The sequence below is a fragment of the Mustelus asterias genome, chromosome 6 (assembly GCF_964213995.1).
Source record: "Mustelus asterias chromosome 6, sMusAst1.hap1.1, whole genome shotgun sequence".
Taxonomy (NCBI): Eukaryota; Metazoa; Chordata; class Chondrichthyes; order Carcharhiniformes; family Triakidae; genus Mustelus; species Mustelus asterias.
In genome coordinates this window covers 94,295,619-94,319,003 of record NC_135806.1, presented here as the reverse complement: position 1 = coordinate 94,319,003, position 23,385 = coordinate 94,295,619, and the positions used below count along the sequence as shown (strand labels likewise).

Below are 23,385 nucleotides of genomic sequence, written 5' to 3'. Positions count from 1 at the left end.
TGAGTTTGAGAGCTCAGAACTGAGGAACTTACTGCATGTTAGAAATGGTAGAAACTCAATGGGTGGGATTTTATGACCTCACTCGAGTGGGACCAGAAATTCCCGTCCCAAAGTCAATACATTTCCGTTGTCCGCCCCCTCCGAATCCGTGGCAGGCAGGGCAGTAGAATTCTGATGAATATGTATCAACACCTAATGAGTAAGAAATGGGGCCAGATCAGGATGGATGGTCAGTGAGGTGACTATCACAGCTGGTACAGTGGTTAGCATTGCTGCCTCACAGCACCAGGGACCCGGGTTTGATTCTTAGCTTGGATCACTGTCTGTGCAAAGTCTGCACGTTCTCCCCTTTCTGCATGGGTATCTTCCAGGTGCTCCGGTTTCCTCCCACAGTCCAAAACCAGAGCACGTGGAAGATACGCTGCTTTGATGACATGGTTTGTTGAACTTAAAAACTGCAAAATTTCCTGTTGTAAAAATCTGAGTTGATTGTTAGCGTGCAATGTATGGGATAATGAGCAGTTGTGGCCTGTAGTAAGTTCTTTTGTACAAAAGAAACTTGTGTAACTTGCTTTCCTAAAAAATTCTACATTTTATGTTATTAATATTGCTTCTTGGTGTTTTGCTGCTTTAATTTCCTTATTACCCAATTCAGGGCTTGAGTATTTTGCATTCGGTAAGTTGAGAGAGACATTTACTGCCTTTCCTCACAGGCTAAATCTATGCATGAACACGCGTATACCCATGTTGGTTAGGTGCATTGGCTATGCTAAATTCTCCCTCTGTGTACCCAAACATGAGTGTGGTAACTAGGGGATTATTCACATCACAGTCAGTTTAGAGTGAGCAACACAATCCAGCCACCCAAGTTCCTCATTCCGTGACTAGAGCCATTTTAAGTAGACAACCCTAATTCAACCAATACGCGTGGCAATCTGAAATCACTCAGGCAACTTGTCAAGTGACTGTGAGTAGAGAAAAACAGACATTGATTGGCTGCAGAGGAGAAGATTGCTGAGGTGCCAGGATGAACATCAATTACCCCTGAAGTCTACTTTGATGTCTGTTAAGTGCCCCTGGCCTCCCTGGGGCCTAGTAACAACTTGTGGTGATTAGTTGCAAGGTTGTGGTGAGGGTCTCTGCATTAGCCCCAGTTACATGTTTGAAATGAAGGGTAATGGGGAGATTTGCAACAATACTTACCGTGCCATTGATTTTCTGAAGTGGAAAAAGAGAGTTCCTACTTGATTAAATAGAAATATGTCATTGCAATTTTAAGAATCTATTATTTTGCATCATCATTGCTTCCACAAAAACAGGAATTTTTAAAAACTCCAAATGGTAGACACGAAGTCTAGCATTTATTTGAAATAATGTGTTCCTTGGAACTCCCTCTCCTGTAATGTGATATCTAACAGTAGGAACTGCAACTCTTTAATTTACTTAATTAGATAATTGTTGTGAACTTTCAAACCGACTCCATCAGACAGTACTCCAAATTAGTTTATTAAAATAAGGTTCCAGTGGCAACAGCATGATTAATTTTAACCATTTTATTACATTTATATGCAGAGGAAGAGCAAGTGTTTGTAGAAAATCACAGATGGCCCTCGAGTTCCTACTTGCAGGAGCTGACTGAATACAGACATCACATTCACTCCGGGAGATCGCGTTGTATTCTCATGTAACCGTCTGTTAACCAGACCAAAGGATACCTATTGAGGGTAAAGATGGACATTTAAAAAAACCTTGTGCTACATTATTAAAAAGGGACAAAAGCAAGCTACATCAAACTCAATGAACACAAGCTTGAAGAAACTCCTGAGTTCACGTTCACCACAATGTTCTGCTTGTTCTGTTGGCATGACAAACCCAACCACATCTTGGATTACATTCTGGAACACCATTCCTTTCCATCACCAAGGCAGATAGTTCCAGTCTATCAATAATGAATTTATGATTATGCCCATACAAATGTTCCTTCTTATCCATCTTGCCGATAGATATTAGACATAAATAGTGATGCTCGTCATATACACAGACACACAAAATTTTTTACTACTTACATTTCCAAGTCAGTTACGGTGATTGGTGTGATAGGTAGTTCACCCACACACATCATTGCACTCTGTGCTCCCCAAGAACTGGGCCAGACAACAGGTAGGATGGTGTTTGGTGGCTTGCTTTTTTGACAGAATGGAATATTTTCCATACTGAGATTCTAACTAAGACATAACTCTAGAATTTCAATATCTAGAAATAATTTACAAACTTTTACCTGGCTGGAGAAACTTCCTTTTCAGTTTGTCTTGTATGAACTAACGAATAAGAATGCTCTCATGTGATATTAATGAGCTAGTCTTGCAGTGGTAGTGTTTACACTTACATGCTTTCTACAGAAGTGTGAAACTGTTGTTGGATGATACAAACCCAATTCAACCATTTATATATAATTGACATTAGGCAATAAAAATATTGGAAATATACAGATCAGTCAGCATTTGTAAAGAGAAAAATGCAGCTTAATCTTTCAAGTATGGATCCTTTGTCAGACATGAGGATGAGAAACACGTTAAAACTACAACAGAGGCACTACACCCGAGACATTAACTCATCATCCCAAGCTGATGTGCACATCTAGTACTTTCAAATTGAAAAACTTAATTATTCTCTTTATTAATATATTAACAGACTGAGTAAGAAATGACTGTTTTCCAAATGGGGTAATCATTTTAAAATGACCAGAATGTTTAGGAATTTATTTAAACCTCCCAATCAGCAATTGAAGCAAGGGATGCTTTTCTGCCAGGATTGCTTGAAGCAGCACATCAAATTCAAACAAATAACAGCTAAGCACAATTTTTCTGGTTTGAACCGTAAGTGAGTTTGGCATGGAATTTTGTTTTGAAACAGCAATATATTTTCTAATAAAATCCTTGACGGCACAGTGGTTAGCACTGCTGCCTCACAGTGCCAGGGACCTGGGTTCGATTCCCAGCTTGGGGATCACTGTCTGTGTGAAGTGTGCATGTTCTCCCCATGTTTGCGTGGGTTTCCTCCGGGTGCTCCGGTTCCCTCCCATGGTCCATGCTGGTTCGGTGCATTGGCCATGCTAAATTCTCCCTCAGTGTACCTAAACAGGCACTGGAGTGTGGTGATTAAGGGATTTTCACAGTAAAAACTTGTGTGCCTGCTCGCAAACAACTTTCTGGCACCAAAGCTCTGTGCAACAGATGCCACCTGGGGGTTGGAAATTGCATTGCATACTCAATTCCAGAGTCAGTTCAGTTTACCTGGGATTATATGGCACCAATGGCACTCAGCTTGCCTTTCAGCAATCCATCCTTTTCCAGCTGCTGAACATCCGAACCACCTCCAACACATTCAGTCCCAATGAACACACGAGGCACCTACAAGAGTCAGTATTGCTTTTAATCAAAAAAGAACTCTCAATTTGCACATTTAATACAGACCCTCATCTCTCTTCAGATTCATCAATAAGAATCTTGTTCAGCTTGGTATAGTTTCTACTATTGCCAAAAAAGTAAAGACCGCAATGACTGGCACAGATAACAGCCATGCAAGGGCGATTGAATAGATGGGACATGTAAGCTTCTTCATTAGGTATACCAAGTAGGGGAAGATGAAGGTGTACCAGTATATGCTGTGTATTTAGATTTCCAAAAAGATATTTAATAAGGTGCCACAGATAACTCATGGTTTTGGGGCAATATATCAGCATGGATTGAGGATTGGCTATTAGGAAATAGTCAGGAAAGACATCATTTTCAGGTTGGCAAAATGTAACCAGTGGAGTGTCACAGGGATGTGTGCTGGGGCCTCAACTGTTTACATTTTATATTAACAACGATACAAAGGAAGTAGGAAAGCAAGTTGTGAGGAGCATACCAAGAGTTCGAAAAGGGAAATAGGTTACGTGAGGGGGAAAAAAATTTGGCAGATGGATTATGTGGCAAGATGCAAGGTTGCCCATTTTGGCAGCAAAATCTATTTAAATGGAGAGAAAGCGGCTAAGCCTGCTGAATGCTGCAGTACAGAGGGACCTGGGTGGTCTGGTACATGAATCAGTAAAGGTTAGCACGCAGGTACAGCAAGTGATTAGGAAGGCAAATGGAATGTTGGTCTTTATTGCAAGGGAATAGAATATCATAGGAAGCGTTTCTACAGTTAGACAGGGCATGAGTGAAACCACACTTGGATCTCATTCTTTAAAAGGGAGGAATTTATTTACATACAACTCACACAATGTAAATGTTGTATTGTTCACAACAATTGTGAGATACAAGTAAATCAATATGTATGGATTGTTGATATATGCTTTTTTTGGAAAGGGGAGGTTGTAAGAATTTGCTTGAAGTTTGACACTCCACCCCGTGAGAGAGAAAGAGAGATACACACGAGCCATGATGTATCTAAAGGCAAGAAAGCCAAATCCTTTTTTTGTACATGGGAATAATTACAGATAATTGCCTTACATTGTTGTAATAGGGGAGCAAGGAGGGCCAGCATTTCAAGCTATACTTGAGATTACCTTGGAGCTTCAACAATGGGCAGATATTTATTACTATATGATGGCTATAGAATATCTACCAAGGAGAAACTTTTTCCAACTTGAATAAAATTTTGTCGAGCTGGTTCGCATGTCTGAGATATTGAATTTCACACATCAAACTGGTGTGTCTTGTGCTAAATTACTTTTCGATTTTGTTATGATCTCCATAGAGACTGAAGTTAATAGCTGAAAGAATGACACGGCAGATTTCACCAAGTCATTTATTACAGTAAAATTAAAATAATTTTGTAGGCAACTGACAGGGTCAGTCACGAGGGGACATAGGTTCAAGGTTCAAGGTGAGGGGCAGAAGGTTCGGGGGGGGGGGAGAATGTGAGGAAAATCTTTTTTTTTTTAAAACCCAGAGGGTGGTGATGGTCTGGAATGCACTGCCTGGGAGGGTGGTGGAGGCAGGTTGCCTCACATCCTTTAAAAAGTATCTGGATGAGCACTTGGCACATCATAACATTCAGAGCTAAGGGCCAAGTGCTGGCAGATGGGATTAGGTAGGAGTTCAGGTGTTTCTAATGTGTTGAAGTGGACTCGATGGGCCGAAGGGCCTCTTCTGCGCTGTATGATTCTAACTTATACTTTAGCCTTTAGAAAGTGACATTCCCTTTTTACACGCATCACCCATTCATGGAATCACAGTCCTTTTAGCAAATAGGCCACAGTTATACCCAACAAGTTCCTGTATCTCAGCTTCACAGAAACACTTCCCTCATTTTTCGCAGAATTTCTTAAATCCACAACCAGCAGTAAAGCCTGTTCCAATGATTAGTTTTCTCCCTGGCCAAACTAGAATTAATCTCCTGGAATCCATAGAAGGCGGTGTCACTTCGACTAGAGACCATCTCCCTCCTGCATCCGGTTGTAGTATCTTGCAAAGTGAAGCAGCCTTTTTTTCTTCTATCTCTGATTATTATCGATTTGCCTGTAGCACAATCACAAAAATGGCTGCTTCTGTTCTCTTACCCATAGCAACATGGAACACATTAACCTTACATCCAAGTAGAAATGCTAATTAGCTACCCTTAATCCTAGAAGTAGAAAAAGGACAATTTCCAGAACAATTGCTTATAACCGGATACCAACATCACCTTTCTGGAACTTTTGAGAGCTCGAGTCTACTCATGGTGAACTCAGACTGCTACCATTGCCCCCCACCCCCTCCAAGCACCTTTTTCTCAGTAAAACAATCTAAGCCTTCCTTTGACCTCTAACAATCAAACCACCCAGGCTTCCTGTCAGACAGACTGTAGAACACGTCACATAACCCACTTCATTTGTAACTATATAGTTCCAAAACATCATAATCCTATAAGCCTTAATTGCAATAATTGACCAGACATCAATTTTTGGTAGGTTTTGAATAACTGAGACATTTTGTCAAAGAAATGGCAATTGATTGAAATGAAAATAAGGAGGGGATTTTGTAAAAAAATGTAAAACTTCAATTTAAGGTCAAAGTAGCCTGTGCTGCAGAAATGCATATTTCTTCCATAAGAAATTAAGATGGATTTTTGATACATATACATCGGAGGCTGTTCAGAGAAAGGTCACTAGGTTGATTTCTGGGATGAAGGATTTGTCTTGAGGAATGGTTGAGCAGGTTGAACATACACTCATTGGAATTTAGAAGAAAGAGGTGATCTTATTGAAGCATACAAAATCCTGAGAGGGCTCAAGAGGATAGATGCTGAGAGAATGCATCCACTCATGGGGAAATCTAGAACTGAGAGGCACAATGTCAAAATAAGGGGTTTCCTATTTAAAACGGACGAGGAGGAATTCTCTCTGAGTGTTGTTTATCTGGGGAATTCTCTACCCCAAGGAACAGTGGAGGCTGGATCATTGAATAAACTGAAATTAATAGACAGAATGTTGGTTGACAAGGGAGTCAATAATCAGATCTTCCATGATTTATTGAATGGGAGAGCAAGCTCGAAGGGCTAAATAGCCTACTCTAATGCTTATATTCCATTGATCAACCAGTAGTGTCCTTAGATTGCAAGGTAGCTCATGTAGTTCCTGTTTTCAGAGGAGACTAATTGATCAAAGCCAATGAACTAGAGGCATATAATTCAAGCATGCATCATTCAAAAGCAGCTTGAAGGAATTGAAAGAAAAGGACTATTAGAAATATTCAGCTTGGCTTCCAGAAAAGAAGCTTGTTTTACAGGATTGATTGGACTTTTATCACTAGGCTACTGGATGAAGGAAAACCAGTGGAGATGGTCTATCTAGGCTTTCAGAAAGCCTTTAGAAAAGATATTTCACAACAACAAAAGCACTTCTAAGCAAAATTTGACACCAAGACATGCAGAGATAATATGGCAGATGAGATGATCATATTCTAAGGAGCATCTTAAAGATGAGAAAAACAGAAGCAGAAACGGTTTAGGGAGGGAATTCCAGATCTCAGAGCCGTGGCAGCTGAAGGCACTGTCACCAAAGCTGCAGCGAACAAAACCAGGGTTTATCAAGAGGGAAGAGACAATGGAGAGATTTGAAAACACAGCTGAGACTTGAATCAAGAGAAGTCAGTGAACACAGGCAGGATGGGTGAATGTGACTTGGTGCGAGTTAGGACATGGGCAGCAGAGTTTTACATGACTAGTTTACAGAGGGCAGAACATGGGAGGCCATCCATGTGTGCTGGAATAATTGGTCTAGATATAAAGGATGAGGGTTTCAGCAGATATGCAGGTGAGGCAGGGCGATATTAATTGTGTGGAAACTGATGGTCTTAGTCATAATAGTTCACCTTGGGAACAATATAACAACATTGCAAACAATCTTGTTCAGCCTCAGTCTGTTAACAGAAAAAAGAATCAAGTTTGTGGCAGGGACTGCAAAATTCTGTTACGTAGCATAGCATCCTGTGGTACAATTGGAGATGGAGTCGGCTCCAGCACCACAGCAAACACAAAAGCAGTTAACAGGTGTGGACAAACCTGGAATGTGTTGCTAACTGGTGCTGTAAACACAGACTCGCTGCATTCTTTCAAGAGGCAGCTGGGCCGGTTCTCGGCTTGAAAAGAGATTTCATCATATACAAATTAAAGGAAAATTCTTGCCCTTATTTTTAAGGCCCTGGGTTTTTAGGTGTAGAATATTACAAGATTGTTCGAGGGGGAGCAACAAGGAATGCGTCTAGTCATGCTGCAGCCATTGTGATTGTGCAAATGGCTTGACAGATCAGCTCATATTTCCCCGTCCATTATTTTCATCAATTGAGTCATAGGAGGAATGGTTCTGGGCAAATGGGTCTCATCAGTCGAAACCACAATGCAAATTCTCTGCATTTGCAAAGGGAGTCACCAATTAGTCCCAGTAAAAATGCTGATTACCTCCAACATGGAGATTGATGTTACAGACTGTAAATTAGTCAAGCAGGCCAATCTCACAATCGATTTCTTTCCTGCACTTCTAGTTGGAATAGGCTGCAACAAGCTTAAGTGGCAATTTAGAAGCAACTGGCCATTCTCTGTCACTCGATAAATAACCCCTGATACTCTGCTGCTGATGCTTGATTTTGTGTGCCATAGATTAAACATTTACACCAATCAATATGCATTTGTTGAGTTTTTTAAAAAGTGCATTTATCTCAAGAAAAGGAGCTCCATGAATGACAGAAGTAAGACAGACCAAGATGAGAGATTATGAAGAAAAGGTGTGCTTATGATAAATGTCAGGTGGACAATACAATCAAGAACCTGACTAAATATAGAGGGTTTGGAGGGGAAACAAATAGAGGGTATGGAAATAAACTGGCAGCTAGCATAAAAGGGAATCCCAATGTCTTATACAGGCATATACTTAGTAAAAGGAGTAGGGCCAATTAGGGATCAAAAAGGAAATTTATGCATACAGGTGTCAATATTAAATTAATACTTTGCATAGAAGAAAACGCTGGACAGATCATGATGTCAGAGATAATGCAGACACTAGAAAGGTTTAAAATTGATGAGAATAATTGGATAAACAGCCTGACTTAAAGCTGATTTAGGATCAGATGCAAGATGAGATGCATCCAAGCATATAGAAGAGAGTGGAAATACTGGCCATAATTTTCCAATCTTCCTTCGACTCTGGGAGGTGGCAGAGCACTGGAGAATTGAACTGTTGTATCCTTGTTAAAAAGCGCAGTATGTCAGTTTAACCTCAGTGGTGGGGAAGCCTCTAGAAACAATAAATAGTCACTTGGGCAAGGGTTGCTAAATTAGAGAAAGCCTGCGCAGATTTCTTAGGGGGCCCTACTTAACTAATTGCTAGAATTTTTTGATGCGGTAAGTGGGTTGATGAGATTTGCATAACTTCTAAAAGTGCTGCAAAGTTAGAACCTGTGGAATAAATGGGATAGTCGCAACATGGATACAGAATTGGCTGAGTAACAGGAAATAGAATAGTGGTTGATGCACGTTTTCGGACTGGAGGAATGTTTGTAATGGAGTTCCCCAGAGGTCAGTGTTAGGATCCCACTCTTCCAGATGTATATTAACACGCTAGACCTAGGTTTAGAAAGGACACAATTTCAAAATTTGCTGACGATACAAAACTTGTGAACTGTGAGGAACAAAGAACAAAGAACAATACAGCACAGGAACAGGCCCTTCGGCCCTCCAAGCCCGCGCCGCTCCCCGGTCCAGGATTGAATCCTGAATCCAGGATCCCCGCCCAATTTTCCAGCCTATCTACATACTAATATCCTATCCACCGAGCTGTCCCTCACAGCTACGATGCTTTGTTCATCACAACCTATTAACTCACCCCCACCCCCCCATTTCAGACCATGTGATCTCCAGGGAGAGGCGAAAACCCAGAGTGAAAACCCCAGGGCCAATATGGGGAAAAAAAATCTGGGAAATTCCTCTCCGACCCCCTGAGGCGATCGAAATGAGTCCAGGAGATCACACTGGCCCTGATCGGAAAATGCTTCCCAACCCTAGTCATTTCCACTTCCACGAACACCATATGAATTCCCTGCCCCCGAGACAGGTTCCCAACTATCCGCAGTCTCGCTCTGTACTGGCACCAGCAAGATGATCATAGAATGAAGCCTTGAAACGAGAAACAAAGAACAATTAGCCCGCGCCGCTCCCTGGTCCAAACTAGACCACTCTTTTGTATCCCTCCATTCCCACTCCGTTCATATAGCTGTCTAGATAAGTCTTAAACGTTCCCAGTGTGTCCGCCTCCACCACCTTGCCCGGCAACACATTCCAGGCCCCCACCACCCTCTGTGTAAAATATGTCCTTCTGATATCTGTGTTAAACCTCCCCCCCTTCACCTTGAACCTATGACCCCTCGTGAACGTCACCACCGACCCGGGGAAAAGCTTCCCACCGTTCACCCTATCTATGCCTTTCATAATTTTATACACCTCTATTAAGTCTCCCCTCATCCTCCGTCTTTCCAAGGAGAACAACCCCAGTTTCCCCAATCTCTCCTCATAACCAAGCCCCTCCATACCAGGCAACATCCTGGTAAATCTCCTCTGTACTCTCTCCAAAGCCTCCACGTCCTTCTGGTAGTGTGGCGACCAGAACTGGACGCAGTATTCCAAATGCAGCCGAACCAATGTTCTATACATCTGCAACATCAGACCCCAACTCTTATACTCTATGCCCCGTCCTATAAAGGCAAGCATGCCATATGCCTTCTTCACCACCTTCTCCACCACTTAGACAATTAGTGAAATGGGCAGGCAAAATTTATGGCAGAAAAGTGAGAGGTGATTCATTTTGGCAAGAACAACGTGGACAGACAATATAAAATAAAGGATACAATTCTAAAGGGGTTGCAGGAGCAGAAGCACCTGGCTATATACACACATAAATCATTGAAGACAAGGGAGAGCAGTTAATAAAGTATACAACATCCTAGGTTTTATTAATAGCAGCAGAGATTACAAAAGCATGTTACATTAAGCTTGGATAGAACACTTGTTGAGCCTCAACTGAGGTATTACATCTAGCTCTGGGCACTACACTTTAGGAAGGACATGAAGGCATTGGAGAAAGTCCAGGAAAGATTCACAAGAATGGTTCCAGGGATGAGGAACTTCAGTTATGTAGAAAGGATGGCTTTCCTTCGAGGAGAAGGTTGAGATGAGATTTGATAGTGGTGCTCAAAATTATGAGGGGTCTAGACAGAGAAGATAGGGAGAAATGGTTCCCATCCATGGAAGGATCACAAACAAGAGGACACCGATTTAAGGTAACTGACAAAAGAAACAATGGGGCATGAGGAAAAATCTTTTCACGCAGTTGTTAAGGTTAGAATGCACTATCCAAGTGTGGTGGGGGCTACTTCAAATCGAGACATTCAAGAGGGAATTTTATTACATCTGAAAAGAATGTGCAGGGCAATGGGGAGCAGCACTAGTGAATTGCTCCTTCAGAGAGCGAGGATGGGGAAGACAGGCTAAATGGCTTCCTTTTGTTTCCACAGCATGGTTACAGCACAATGAATGTAAAAGAAAACTTTGCAAAAAAGGTTTTATTGATGTGACAATGCAACATTTAAGGGGTTTTCAAAAAGTCCCAATTAACAAAATGATATGTTCAATTCCAATCAACAAACACAGCAACTTGCTTAAGCAGATAATTATTAGAGAATGCCAATTATTCACACCATGTCAGGTTTCTGTTCTCATTTCCTTAACTTCCGAGTGGCAGCAGTGTGAAAAAACGGCTGAGTGTCTTAAAGACACTCAATGACCCAGCCTCCACAGCCTTCTACGGCAAAGAGTTCCACAGATTCGCCACTCTCTGGCTGAAGAAATTCCTCCTCATCTCTGTTTTAAACGATCGTCCCTTCAGCTTGAGGTTGTGCCCTCTGGTTCTAGTTTTTCCTACTTGTGGAAACATCCTCTCCACGTCCACTCTATCCAGGCCTTACAGTCTCAATAAGATCCCCCTGCATCCTTCTAAACTGCAATAAGTACAGACCCAGAGTCCTCAACCGTTCCTCTTATGACAAGCTCTTCATTCCAGGGATCATTGTTGTGAACCTCCTCTGGAACTTTTCCAAGGCCAGCACATCCTTCCTTAGATATGGGGTCCAAAACTGCTCACAATACTCCAAACGGGGTCTAAATCTGCTGTCCTCACCCAGCCTGGCCTACACAGAGCCACAGCAATGTGGTTGACTCTCAACTGCCCTCGGGGCAACAATGGATGGGCATTAAAATGCTGGCCAGCCAGCGATGCCCATATCCCATGAATGAATAAACGAAAAACAAAGCTGAGCCAATCAGCAGGAGGACATACACCATAGGTCGAGGAGGAACTCGCAGTTGAGTAGAACAGTCACATTGAAATCTAGTCTGAACATGTACATTTATTTGGCAATAAAGCCTTTGCTAATTCAAGCCTCATCGGGTCACCCTCGATCTATTACACAGTCCTTTGCAAAATCAACAATGATATTCCTGAACATAAATGGCCCAAGTCCTGAATCAAATGGAAATACTACATTCAACCCTTTAAAAGGCAGAACATGAAACTGCAAGGTTGGCCACTGCTCATGTTCTGCTTCCTGCCACTCAACCAATTCACCAAATTTCCTTGTCTTACATTTGCTATCGGTCTCTCATGTGGGACCGTGTCAAAAGCCCTGAAGTCATTGCCCTCATTTATACATCTGGTCATCGCTTCAAAAAATTCAAAATCAAGTTGGTAAGGCATAACCTTCCCATAACAAAAACATGCTGACTGTTTTTAATTAATCCCTGCCTCAGATTAATTTGCAGAATTGCTTCCAATAGTTTCCTGACCACTGAGGTTAGACTGACTGGCCTGTAGTTTCCTGGTTTATCCCTTCTTGAATAATGGTACCACAGTGCCCGTCTTCCAGTCCTCCGGCACCTCTCCGGTGGCCAGAGAGGAATTAAATTCCTGGAGCCAGAGCCCCTGCTATTTTCTACCTTGCCTTACTCAATAGCCCGAGATACATTGGACCCTGGAGATTTATTTACTTTTAAGCCTGTCAGACCACTCTGAACCTCTGTTCGGTCGATGTAAATTTGTATCACTCCCTGATTTCCATACCCATATTGTCTCTCTCACCAGTGAACACGGACACAAAGTATTCATTTAGAACCTTACCTGCGACCTCCAACTCCACATGCAAATTACCACTGTGGTCCTTAATGTGGTCCCTGGTTATCCTTAATTTACTGGGAAAACATTTTAGGATTTTCCTTTCATGTCCTTTTTTTGCTCTCCTAATTTCCTTTTTAAATTCCCTCTTGTATACTCCTCCAGAGTTTCTCAAATTTCAGAGAAATGTAAAAGTAATAGGGTAGTGATAGTGGGGGGATTTCAACTTCCCCAACATTAACTGGAGTAGTCATAGTATGGAAGGTTTCAAGGGAACAGAATTCTCAAAATGCGTCCATGAGAGTTTCTGCAGTTTTGAGTCTTCGATGGCTGCCATAAGCCTTCCTTTTTCTTTTTATCCAGTGCTGTGTATCCCTCGATATCCAGGGTTCACTGGATTTGTTGGTCCCTCCGTTCTTCTTTATTGGAAAGTATTGGCCTTGTACTCTCCCTATTTCCTTCTTGAGTGCATCCCCTTGTTGTATCACAAATTTACTTAAAGGTTTCTGGTTCCAGTCCACTCTGGCAAAATCAGACATGATCTTATTAAAATCAGCCTCCCCCCAGTTTAGAATCATAGAATCCTACAGTGTAGGAGGCCATTCAGCCCATCGAATCTGCACCAACCACAATCCCACCGAGGCCCTGTTCCTGTAACCCCACATATTTACCCTTTTAATCCCCCTGACATTAAAGGGGCAACTTAGCATGGCCAATCAACCTAACCCACACATCTTTGGACTGTGGAAGGAAACCAGAGCACCCGGAGAAAACCCACGCAAACACAGGGAGAATGTGCAAGCTCCACAAAGACAGTGACCCGAGGCCAGAATTGAACCCGGATCCTGGCGCTGTGAGACAGCAGTGCTAACCACCGTGCCACCCAGAACTTTGATTTCAGGCCCATCCTTGTCCATAACATTCTTTAATCTAATGGAATTATGATCGCTGTCTGCAAAATGTTTCCCCACTCATACTACAACCACTTGCCCAGCTTCTTTACCCAAAATTAAGTCCAGGACCTCTCTTGTAGGACCTTCTACGTACTGGATTAAAAATTTCCCTTGGATGCATTTTCAGAATTCTGTTCCCTCGAAACCTTCCACACTATGACTACTCCAGTTAATGTTGGGGAAATTGAAATCCCCCACTATCACTACTCTATTACTTTTACATTTCTCTGAAATTTGCCTACATAACTGACCTTCAATTTCTCTTGTTGTGGTAGGGGGGGGGGGGGGGGGATATAAAACATTCCCACCAATGTGATTGCTCCTTTTTGGCTTTTAAGATCTATGCAAATGGCTTCATTTGAAAAGCTTTCTAAAATGTTATTCATCCTTACTGCTGTGATTGATACCCTGATCAAAATGTGACACCCTCCTTGTTTTTTTTTTAAAAAACCTCTTTCCCCTGTCTCACCTGAATATCCTCCATCCTGGACTATTGAGCTGACAATTCCTCCCCTCTCTCAACCATGTCTCAGTGGCAGCAATGACACCATATCCCCATGTTTTAATTTGCACTCTCAACTCATCTGCCTTGTTCATCAGGCTCCTTACATTAAAATGATCATCCAATCTTGTCAAACTCCCTTGAGTCGCAACTGGCCTATAACTTCTATCCCTTCCTGACTCACTTGCTGTCTCTTCTAATTTTGGCTGTGCATCTCCCGGTGCTGAACCTTCACCAAGGATCCCACCCCAATTAGTTTAAACCCTCCCCAACAGCACCAGCAAACCTCCCTGCAATGATTTTGGTCCCATTTCAGTTCAAGTGCAACCCGTCCACCTTGTACAGGTCCCAGCATCCCCCATAACAATCCAATAAATCAAAAGCCCTCCCTCCTGTCACACATTCATCAGGGCTAACCTCCTAATAGTCACCAGCAAGTAATCCAGGGATTAGTACCTTCTGTGTCCTGTCTTTTAACCTACTTCCTAGTTCCCCAAATTCTGCTTGCAGCACCTCATCCCTTTTTCTACCTACAACAGTGGTGCCATTATGTACCACAATATGTTTGTTGCCCTCCCCCTTCAGAATGCCCTGCAGCCATTTGGTGACTTCCCTGACCCTGGCACCAGGGAGGTGACATACCATCCTGGAGTCTCTTTTGGGTCACAGGAATGCCTGTCTGTTCCACTCTACAATTGAATCCTCTACCACTATAGCCCTGCCATTCTTCCTCCTCCCTTCTTGTGCAGCAGACCCACCCATAGTACCACGAAGTTCGCTACCATTGCTTTCCTCCGCACAGTCATCACCCCCAACAGTATCCAAAATGGTATATCTGTTAGAAAGGGAGATGGCCACAGGGCCTCCTGCAATACTGTCTTCTTCTACTCTTCCTCGTGGTCACCCATGGCTTCCCTGCATCTTCAATCTTCACCTGTGATATGACCACCTCATTGAAAGCGCTAACCACAACTTGCTCAGCATCACGGACGTTCCACAGCGAATCCACCTTCAGCTCCAGCTCTGAAGTGCAATTAGCTAGTAGATACACTTCTTGCACATGTGGTCACCATGGAAAACTGAAGCTTCAATGATCTGCCACATAGCACAGGAGGAGCATATCACAGGTTTGAGCTCTCCTGCCAAGACTACCCTTAAGCCCTTTATTTATTCCCTTTCCAAAAAAAGAAATGCTTATATATGAATACTATTAACCTATCCCCCTTATGCTAGCTTCCTTTACCCTACTTTGCTTACTTTATTATAATGACCCTGACTTTCACTTATTTGTGTTGTTTTTCAATTAACCCCTTCTTTCAAAAAAAAACAGAAATGCTTCACTGTGACACTGACTGTGAGGACACCATTCCCAGACCCTTCACTGCAATGCTAAAGGAAAAAAGGTCAACATTTTCAAAGCTCAGTAATACTAGAGTTCCATTTAAGGTTACAAGACCCATTTCCTTTAAAAAGTACCTGGATGAGTACTTGGCACGCCATAACATTCAAGACTATGGGCCAAGTGCTGGCAAGTGGGATTAGGTGGGCAGATCAGGGCCTTTTGTGCATTGGTGCAGACTTGATGGGCCGAAGGGCCTCTTCTGCATTGTAGTATTCTGTGATTCTGTGAAGTTTCACTGGTACCCTTCATTTCATCTCCATTCTCCCCTCCCCCACCTTTGGGATTGTCATCCTTTGGTATTTTACCCACATTATTCACAATTGATAAACTGCCTATTTATCCATTTCAAATCTACCATCACTAGCAGGGTCACTGAACAGACTGGGGACACTGGCCAATTTGCTTTGCCCAGGTCCGCGGGCGAGTTCACATTAGCTAACTGTACACACACTGGGGACTAAACTGGAGATCTCTCCAGGTGGAGTGAGCTTGATACACAGCTTAAGCTCCCAAACTGGGAGATCAAATGTACAAAAAAGACTTAACCGCCAGAAATACAGTATCGTAGAGTACATTTTAAAATACAGTGCTTTACGGAATCTTGATGTGGAGATGCTGCTGTTGGACTGGGGTAAACACAGTAAGAATCCTCAAATACCAGATTAAAGTCCAACAGGTTTATTTGGCAGCACGAGCTTTCGGAGCGCTGCTACTTCTGGTGACTCACCTAATGAAGGAGTAGCGCTCCGAAAGCTCGTGATTCCAAATAAATCTGTTGGACTTTAACCTGGTGTGAGATTTTTTACAGTCACAGAGTCTTGAAAGACACTAGATATGTGATTTTCTTTTACTAAGCAAGTGTCACAATGTTGCTGTCCTGTGGGTGAAACATTTAGATGTTACTCAATGTTAAGGGCGTACTTATTCGTTCACCAAATGGACTTGCAGCTAAAGCAAAGTAGAAAGGAAGCCAGTTTCTGGTGAGGCTTGAAAACGGATTGACGTCACTTCCAGCACGGGGCTGACATGTTGCGAAAGAAAAATCATTTTGAAATAAAGGTGAATATAAAGCTGGGGGAGAAGGCAGGGCTGGGGCAGAGTGTCTGCGGACGGAGTTAGGGTGTGAGGCAGAGCTGCATACGGGAGCAATGTAGCGAGCTGAATGGTTACAGTGTAACACTGGCCTCGATCTGCGGTTACACTGAAACTGCAGACTGGTTATCTTCCCTGTGTGGGGCCCTCGCCATTAAACAGCGGGGACAAAGAGGAAGGAAATCCCTTGTAGTTTTCAAGATTGGCTATCTGCAGATTCTATATATATAAAAAAAGTGGCCATCAGATGTCCCAAAAACCCTTCCCTTCCCCATTGCATCGCAAGCAGCAGGAAATCGAATCGCAAGGAAGGTTAATAGGTTCATTTCGTTCGCAATGTCTTAACTCGATTTTACTCCTTTTCCCAACGAAGCACCTTTATTATTACATTAAATGCGTCAAGGTTTTCCATCAGAAGACATTCTGAAGATAAAATTCCCACCCTCTGATAAAGCTGGGCGGTAGGGCGATTTCTCCTAGCGTCTCTGATAATCTCACTTCCGTATCGCCTGCTTACAGTTTAAAGAGATTATTGCATTAAAATAAAATCACTGACGGTCTATTACGGCATTTTACAACTTCGGTTCAAGGTATAAGAAAGTTTCCGAGATTTACACCAGCAGAGACTGGTGTAAATCCTAAAATTAACTCACTGTTCTGGCTCCGGTCTTTTTTTGTAGGCAATCTTGGATGTCCTTCATTTGGGAATGGCCAGTTATATCGTAGATCTGTAGACGGTCTTCTTTGAAATTGTAGCCCTTAAGCACATCTTGCGCTGATATACAGTAAGGACAAGTGGCTTTGATGAAAAGAACCACTTTATCTGGTTGGATTTTGCTCTCCACATACTCTGCCATTCTCTCTCGTTTTCCAGCCACCTCAATGAGTCAGCACTGATCACTAACCACTCTTCTTGATCCTTCAATACAACTGGGAGGAGTTTGAAGTTTACTGCCTTCATTGAAATCATGTGGCCAGCCACAGTTTACAATGAAGAGGAATGTTTTTTTTATTGCTTTGTTTTTCAATCATGTTTGATTTACCGCAAACACAAAAGAACAAAGTCGATGTTGTGCTGTTATCAACTTTCTTTACCAAAAAATTCATGGGTTGGATTTTACTACCTTGTCATGCCCGACAATCAGTGCAGTGACTGGAAAAATAACAAGCCAAAAATCTGATTCGTGTCCAGCGCCAAACGGTGGCACAGTGTTTAGCACTGCTGTCTCACAGCGCCAGGGACATAGGTTCAATCCCCAGGTTGGGTCACTGCCTGTGTGGTGTTTGCACGTTCTCCCCGTGTCTGCATGGGTTTCCTCCAGATGCTCCGGTTTCCTCCCACAGTCCAAAAGACATGCTGGTTAGGTGCATTGGCCATGCTAAATTCTCCCTCAGTGTACCCGAACTGGTGCCGGAGTGTGGCGACTAGGGGATTTTCACAGTAACTTGATTGCAGTGTTAGTGTGAGCCTACTTGTGACACTAATAAATAAACTTAAAACTTTAAAAAAAAACCTTCCTGGCCCCTTTTGAATGGCGCAAACCACTTCACACCCAAAATGAGCTTGCAGCTGATTAGCATGAATTTGACTGGATTTTAATATCATTAGCGAGCTCGGCATGCATGTTTCCCCCCTCCCAGATATTTCCCACCTCTCCAGCAGGATGACATGCCAGCGTGAATCACTACTGCTCTATAAAAGGGTGGTTCAGGTGCAGCAGTAGCGAAGGAGAGTGAGGTGGTGATTACCACTGAGCACCAACCCTTGGGGCATGGAGGGTAATCTCAACCACTGCCATAGTGCAGAGTGGGGGGCTTGCAATGGTGCTGGGGTTTGGGAGGCTTGTGCCAGTCCGCGGGTCCTCAGATTGTAGGTCATCGCTGGCTTGGGGCTCAGGTCGCGCATATTCCCCCTGGCCACTGAATGACCCCCGAGGGGTTTCACATGCTGTCGAGCCCTGACCCCACTGATGTTGCTCTGGTTACTATGCCATCTGTCTGCTGGACAGGCTCTGTGATTTATTGCTGACATGCCATCCCAGGCCTCACTAACAGTTGCAAGCATGAGGCCCAGTAGCCTTTACCCCAATCAAGCGACCTCTGCTTAACTGTGTCTGCACCATGGTGTGTGATACCTCAGCGATAGCCCTCTGAGTTTGGACCAAGCTTTGGAGCCCCTGAGCGAAGGCCTGCTGTGACTGGGCCATGCTCTCGAAGTCCGCAGCCATGACCCTCTGTCTCTCGAGCGTGTTGCCGGGGCTTTCAGCTATGGTCCTCAGTGACTTGGACATGCCTTGATCCGTGCAACGCATGATAGGCATTTCCTGCCCCAGCCTTTCCATTGCGGATGCCACCCTGTGTGCCATGCAATGCCAGTACGAGCTCCTGCATCTGGGGCCAGCTGTTTCCTTGGCTCCAGCAGACCTTTCTGCCTCCACTTGATGTGCCTGCATGGCTGTGTTATGCGCACCAGAATGTGACCCAGAAGCTTCATTATTGCCATGTTCCACCGCGGTGACTGTATCTGTGCAGGTGGCTGCTGCATGTGATGCCTGCGTCGACTGATAGGTACTTTCCTCTGAGCTTTCATACAAGACTTCCATTGCTCTTTCCTCCGAGGTGTTGATGGGGATTTTTAGCCGGGGGGGGGGGGGGGGATGACTCCTGATGGCCCGACCTTATCGGGGTCATCTCCTGCAACACAAGAGACATGGTTCAATGCAAGGGAGGGACAAGTATTTGGGCAGATTGCAACTTACTTGGGATAGGTCATATGAATGAAGGTTTCATCCATAAAATCCCTACAGTGCAAAAGGAGGACATTTGACTCATTGAGTCTGCACGAACTCTCCGAAAGAGCATCTGGCTCAACCCACCCCCCTGCCCCAACCCTGTAACCCTGTGCATTTACCATGGCTAATTCCCCTAACCTACACATCCTACAACCCTCTTCTGGGTTCCTATAGGATGGGATTGGAAGTGAGTGGAAAACCCCTCCTGGATTTGTCAGATGAACAATGAATGTAATTCAAAAGCCAATTAAGGACAGCTTTAGCCCTGAATCCTGGATTTCCCAGCCCGTTTCCTGACCTGTCTGCAATTTAGGAATATAGGAATTAGAAGCAGAAGTAGGCAAATACAGCCCTTGGAGCTTGCTCCGCCATTCAATCAGATCATGGCTGATCTCTCCCTGATCTCAAATCCACCTCCCCACCTGTTCCCCATATCCCTCTTTCCCTTTTTTATTAGAAATATGTCTATCTCCCTCTTGAAACCACTCAGTAATTCAGACTCCACCGCACAATGGGGCAGTGAATCCACAAATTCACCAGGCTCTGTGAGAAGTAGTTCCTCCTCATCTCCGTTTTAAATCTACCGCCTCTCAACCTATACCTGTGACCTCGTGTTCTAGGTTGCTCCATAAGAGGAAACATTTGGTCTACTGCTTTATCAATCCCTTTTAAAATTTTATATACCTTGGTTAGATCCCCTCATCCTTCCAAACTCCAGCGAGTACAAACCCAAACTGTTTAATCTCACCTCGTACATCAATCCCTTCATCCCTGGAATCAATCTGGTGAACCTCCTCTGAACTGCTTCCAGTGCCACCACATCTATCCTCAAATAAGGAGACCAAAACTGGACACAATATTCCAGATGTGGTCTCACCAACACCCTATCTACTTTTATATTCCAGTCCTTTTGCAATAAATGCCAACATCCCATTTGCCTCTTACATTACATACTGCACTTGCGTACCAACTTTCTGCAAGTCATGAATATAGACACCCAGATCCCTCTGCCCAGACGTATTTTGAATCTGCTTTCCATTTAAGTAATAATTTGCCTTTCTATTTTTTTCTGCCAAAATGGATAATCTCACACTTATCCACATTAAACTCCATCTGCCAAATTTTGTCCCATTCTTTTAGCCTATCTATATCTATCTGTAGAGTCTTAATACCCTCTTCACTGCCTGCTTTCCAACCTATTTTAGTATCATCCGCAAATTTCTCAGGATCGCCAAGGTGAGTGCACAGTGGAAAGAGCTTCTTTAGTGAAATTTACAGAATGCCTTTATCAGAGAAATAGACAAATTCCAGTCACGGCCTTGTGAGAGGCTGCTGTCCATTGCATTTCTTCTCTAGCATGCTTAACAGGTGATTACCAACTTCCTGGAAGCCCTGTCACTCACCTTCAGCCAGCTTTCACCATGGAATGGCAGCAACTCATGCAGCTGATGAGGGACAAGGGCTGAAGCAACACCGCAAGCATCAGCTCCAGGAGTAACAGAAGCAGCAGCAATATCTGTCCTTTCCTCAGCTGCCTGCTCCTCCATGGGGCAAACGGAATGGATACCGAGATCCACAGTCACTGTAGTTGGGATAGGGTAATATGCAATGTAAATAATCACTATTAAATGCTTTTGGGTGGCACAGTGGTTAGCACTGCTGCCTCACAGCACCAGGGATCAGGGTTTTATTTCTTGTTTGGATGACTGTCTGTGTGAAATCTGCGTGTTCTCCCTGTGTCTGCATGGGTTTCCTCCGGGAGCTCCGGTTTCCTCCCACAGTCCGAAAGGCATGCTGGTTGGGTGCATTGGCTATGCTAAATTCTCCCTCAGTGTACCCAAACAGGCGCCGGAGTGTGGCGACTGGGAGATTTTCACAGTAACTTCATTGCAGTGTTAATGTAACTTAAAAAACTTAAACAATTGGAAGGAGGCAAGATCCCCAACTGAAGATTTACAGGCAGAGGATCAACTCTTTGGACAAGTATTGCCTCAGGAGGCTCCGGCTCTGATGCCACGTCACTGTTGTTCTCATCAACACCTCCTGTCCAGTGGAACATATGTGAATGCATTGCCAGTGGCGTATAATAGGCCGCCCTCATCCCTCCTGCATGCCTGCTTCTTGTCAAACAGCATTCTCTCTTCTCCTGCAGAGAAGGGTGACTGTTCAGAATGGCTTGCATGGAGAGGGGAGAAGGACACTATTCATGGTGGGTGACTCTGGAGCATGGGTGCAAGAGGGTAATAAGATGAGAGTGAGAGTGAACGTTGGCTGCTCAGATTGAGAGGCAAGGTGCTGGAGAGAGTGTTGTTCTGAGTATTGCTATGCAGGAGAATGTTGAGCAAGTCAGAATGTGGGGCATGGCACCTGGAAGTGTTTTGCCAGTTACCTTTCCCGCCCTTCTGTGGTCCTGGATCTCTTTGGCGCAAAGTCTCCAAGATGGACCAGCATACTTCTGATGTTTGATTTACTCTTAGCCATTTCCTTCCACTCCTTTTTCATGGAGAGACTGTCCCCATCTTCCCATCCTTGGGAGAGCTCACCTCACAATGTCCCTCAGGTCCATAGCAGGATGTCCAGGTACAAGAATGGGACTCTAAAGCAGCATTCCAAAGCCTTCCCTTTATTCCAGTGGTAGCTTCAGCCTCAAAATTCCAAGTGCTGGTGAGCCCTTGGAACCTATGCTGCTGTCGCTTTAAAATCTCTCCTTTGACAGAATGCATGTGTTATCTGGTCATGGAAACCAGAAGTGGATGGCAAAGCCGTGGTTCTGGGAAAGAGCTTCGTCTAAGTACTCCAGTTAGTGAATTGGACATGGTCTAGTTGCTCTGACAGGGAGTGAGTACAGAAGTGAACCCAATGTAATTGAGTTTAGTAAGCTTTCCCTCTGAATGTTTTTTAATTGATTCATGGTATGTGGGTGTCAGTGACTGTGCCAGCATCCCTAATTGCTCTTGAAATTAGGACATTTATGAGTCAACCATGTTGCTGTGGATCTGGAGTCACATGCAGCTTGGACCAGGTAAGAATGGTAGGTTTCCTTCCCCATAGGACATTAGTGAACCAGATGGGTTTTTTTCAAATGACAATTGACAATGGTTTCATGGTCATCGTTAGACTTTTAATTCCAGATTTTCACTGAATTCAAATTCTATCATCTGCCATGGTTGGATTTGAATGCTGGATCTCTAAACCATTACCCTGGATCTCTGGATAACTAGTCCAGTGACAAGACCACTACGCCATTGCCCCCCCCTCATCTCCATTTTAAAGGATCGTCCCTTTAGCCTGAGGTTGTTCCCTCTGGTTCTAGTTTTTCCTACTCATGGAAACATCCTTTCCACGTCCAGTCTATCCAGGCCTCGCAGTATCCTGTAAGTTTCAATAAGACCCCCCTCATCCTTCTAAACTCCAACGAGCACAGACCCAGAGTCCTCAACTGTTCCTCATATGACAAGCTCTTCATTCTTGTGAACCTCCTTTGGACCCTTTCCAAGGCCAGCACATCCTTCCTTAGATATGGGGTCCAAAACTGCTCACAATACTCCAAATGGGATCTGACCCGAGCCTTGTACAGCCTCAGAAGTACATCCCTGCTCTTGTATTCTAGCCCTCTCGACATGAATGCTAACATTGCATTTGCCTTCCTAACTGCCGACTGAACCTGCACGTTAACTTTAAGAGAATCTTGAACAATGACTCCCAAGTCCCTTTGTGTTTCTGATTTCCTAAGCATTTTTCCATTTAGAAAATAGTCTATGCCTCCATTCCTCCTTCCAAAGTGCATAACCTCACACTTTTCCACATTGTATTCCATCTGCCACTTCTTTGCCCACTCCTAACCTGTCCAAGTCCTTCTGCAGCCCCCCTGCTTCCTTAATACTACCTGGCCCTCTACATATCTTTGTATCATCTGCAAACTTAGCAACAGTGCCTTCGGTTCCTTCCTCCAAATCATTAAT

At 43.7% G+C, this 23,385-nt stretch overlaps 2 protein-coding genes across 2 annotated transcripts in view; one reads left to right on the top strand and one right to left on the bottom strand.

Moving 5' to 3' along the window:
• The window catches only part of rhobtb3 (Rho related BTB domain containing 3), a 130,037-nt gene extending 127,345 nt beyond the window's left edge, over window positions 1–2,692 (top strand). The window contains exon 12 of the mRNA XM_078214766.1: window positions 1,573–2,692. Within this exon, the coding sequence (XP_078070892.1) occupies window positions 1,573–1,688 (116 nt within the window). The 3' untranslated portion in view covers window positions 1,689–2,692. The remainder of the gene's footprint in view (window positions 1–1,572) is intronic.
• glrx (glutaredoxin (thioltransferase)) lies at window positions 1,486–17,549 on the bottom strand. The gene is made up of 3 exons (XM_078214767.1): window positions 17,285–17,549; window positions 3,294–3,410; window positions 1,486–1,715 (listed from the first exon to the last, which is right to left on the bottom strand). Exons 1-2 carry the CDS (start codon window positions 17,486–17,488, stop codon window positions 3,300–3,302), a joined length of 315 nt encoding a protein of 104 aa, XP_078070893.1. The 5' UTR covers window positions 17,489–17,549; the 3' UTR covers window positions 1,486–1,715; window positions 3,294–3,299.
• Window positions 17,550–23,385: the final 5,836 nt, after the last annotated feature.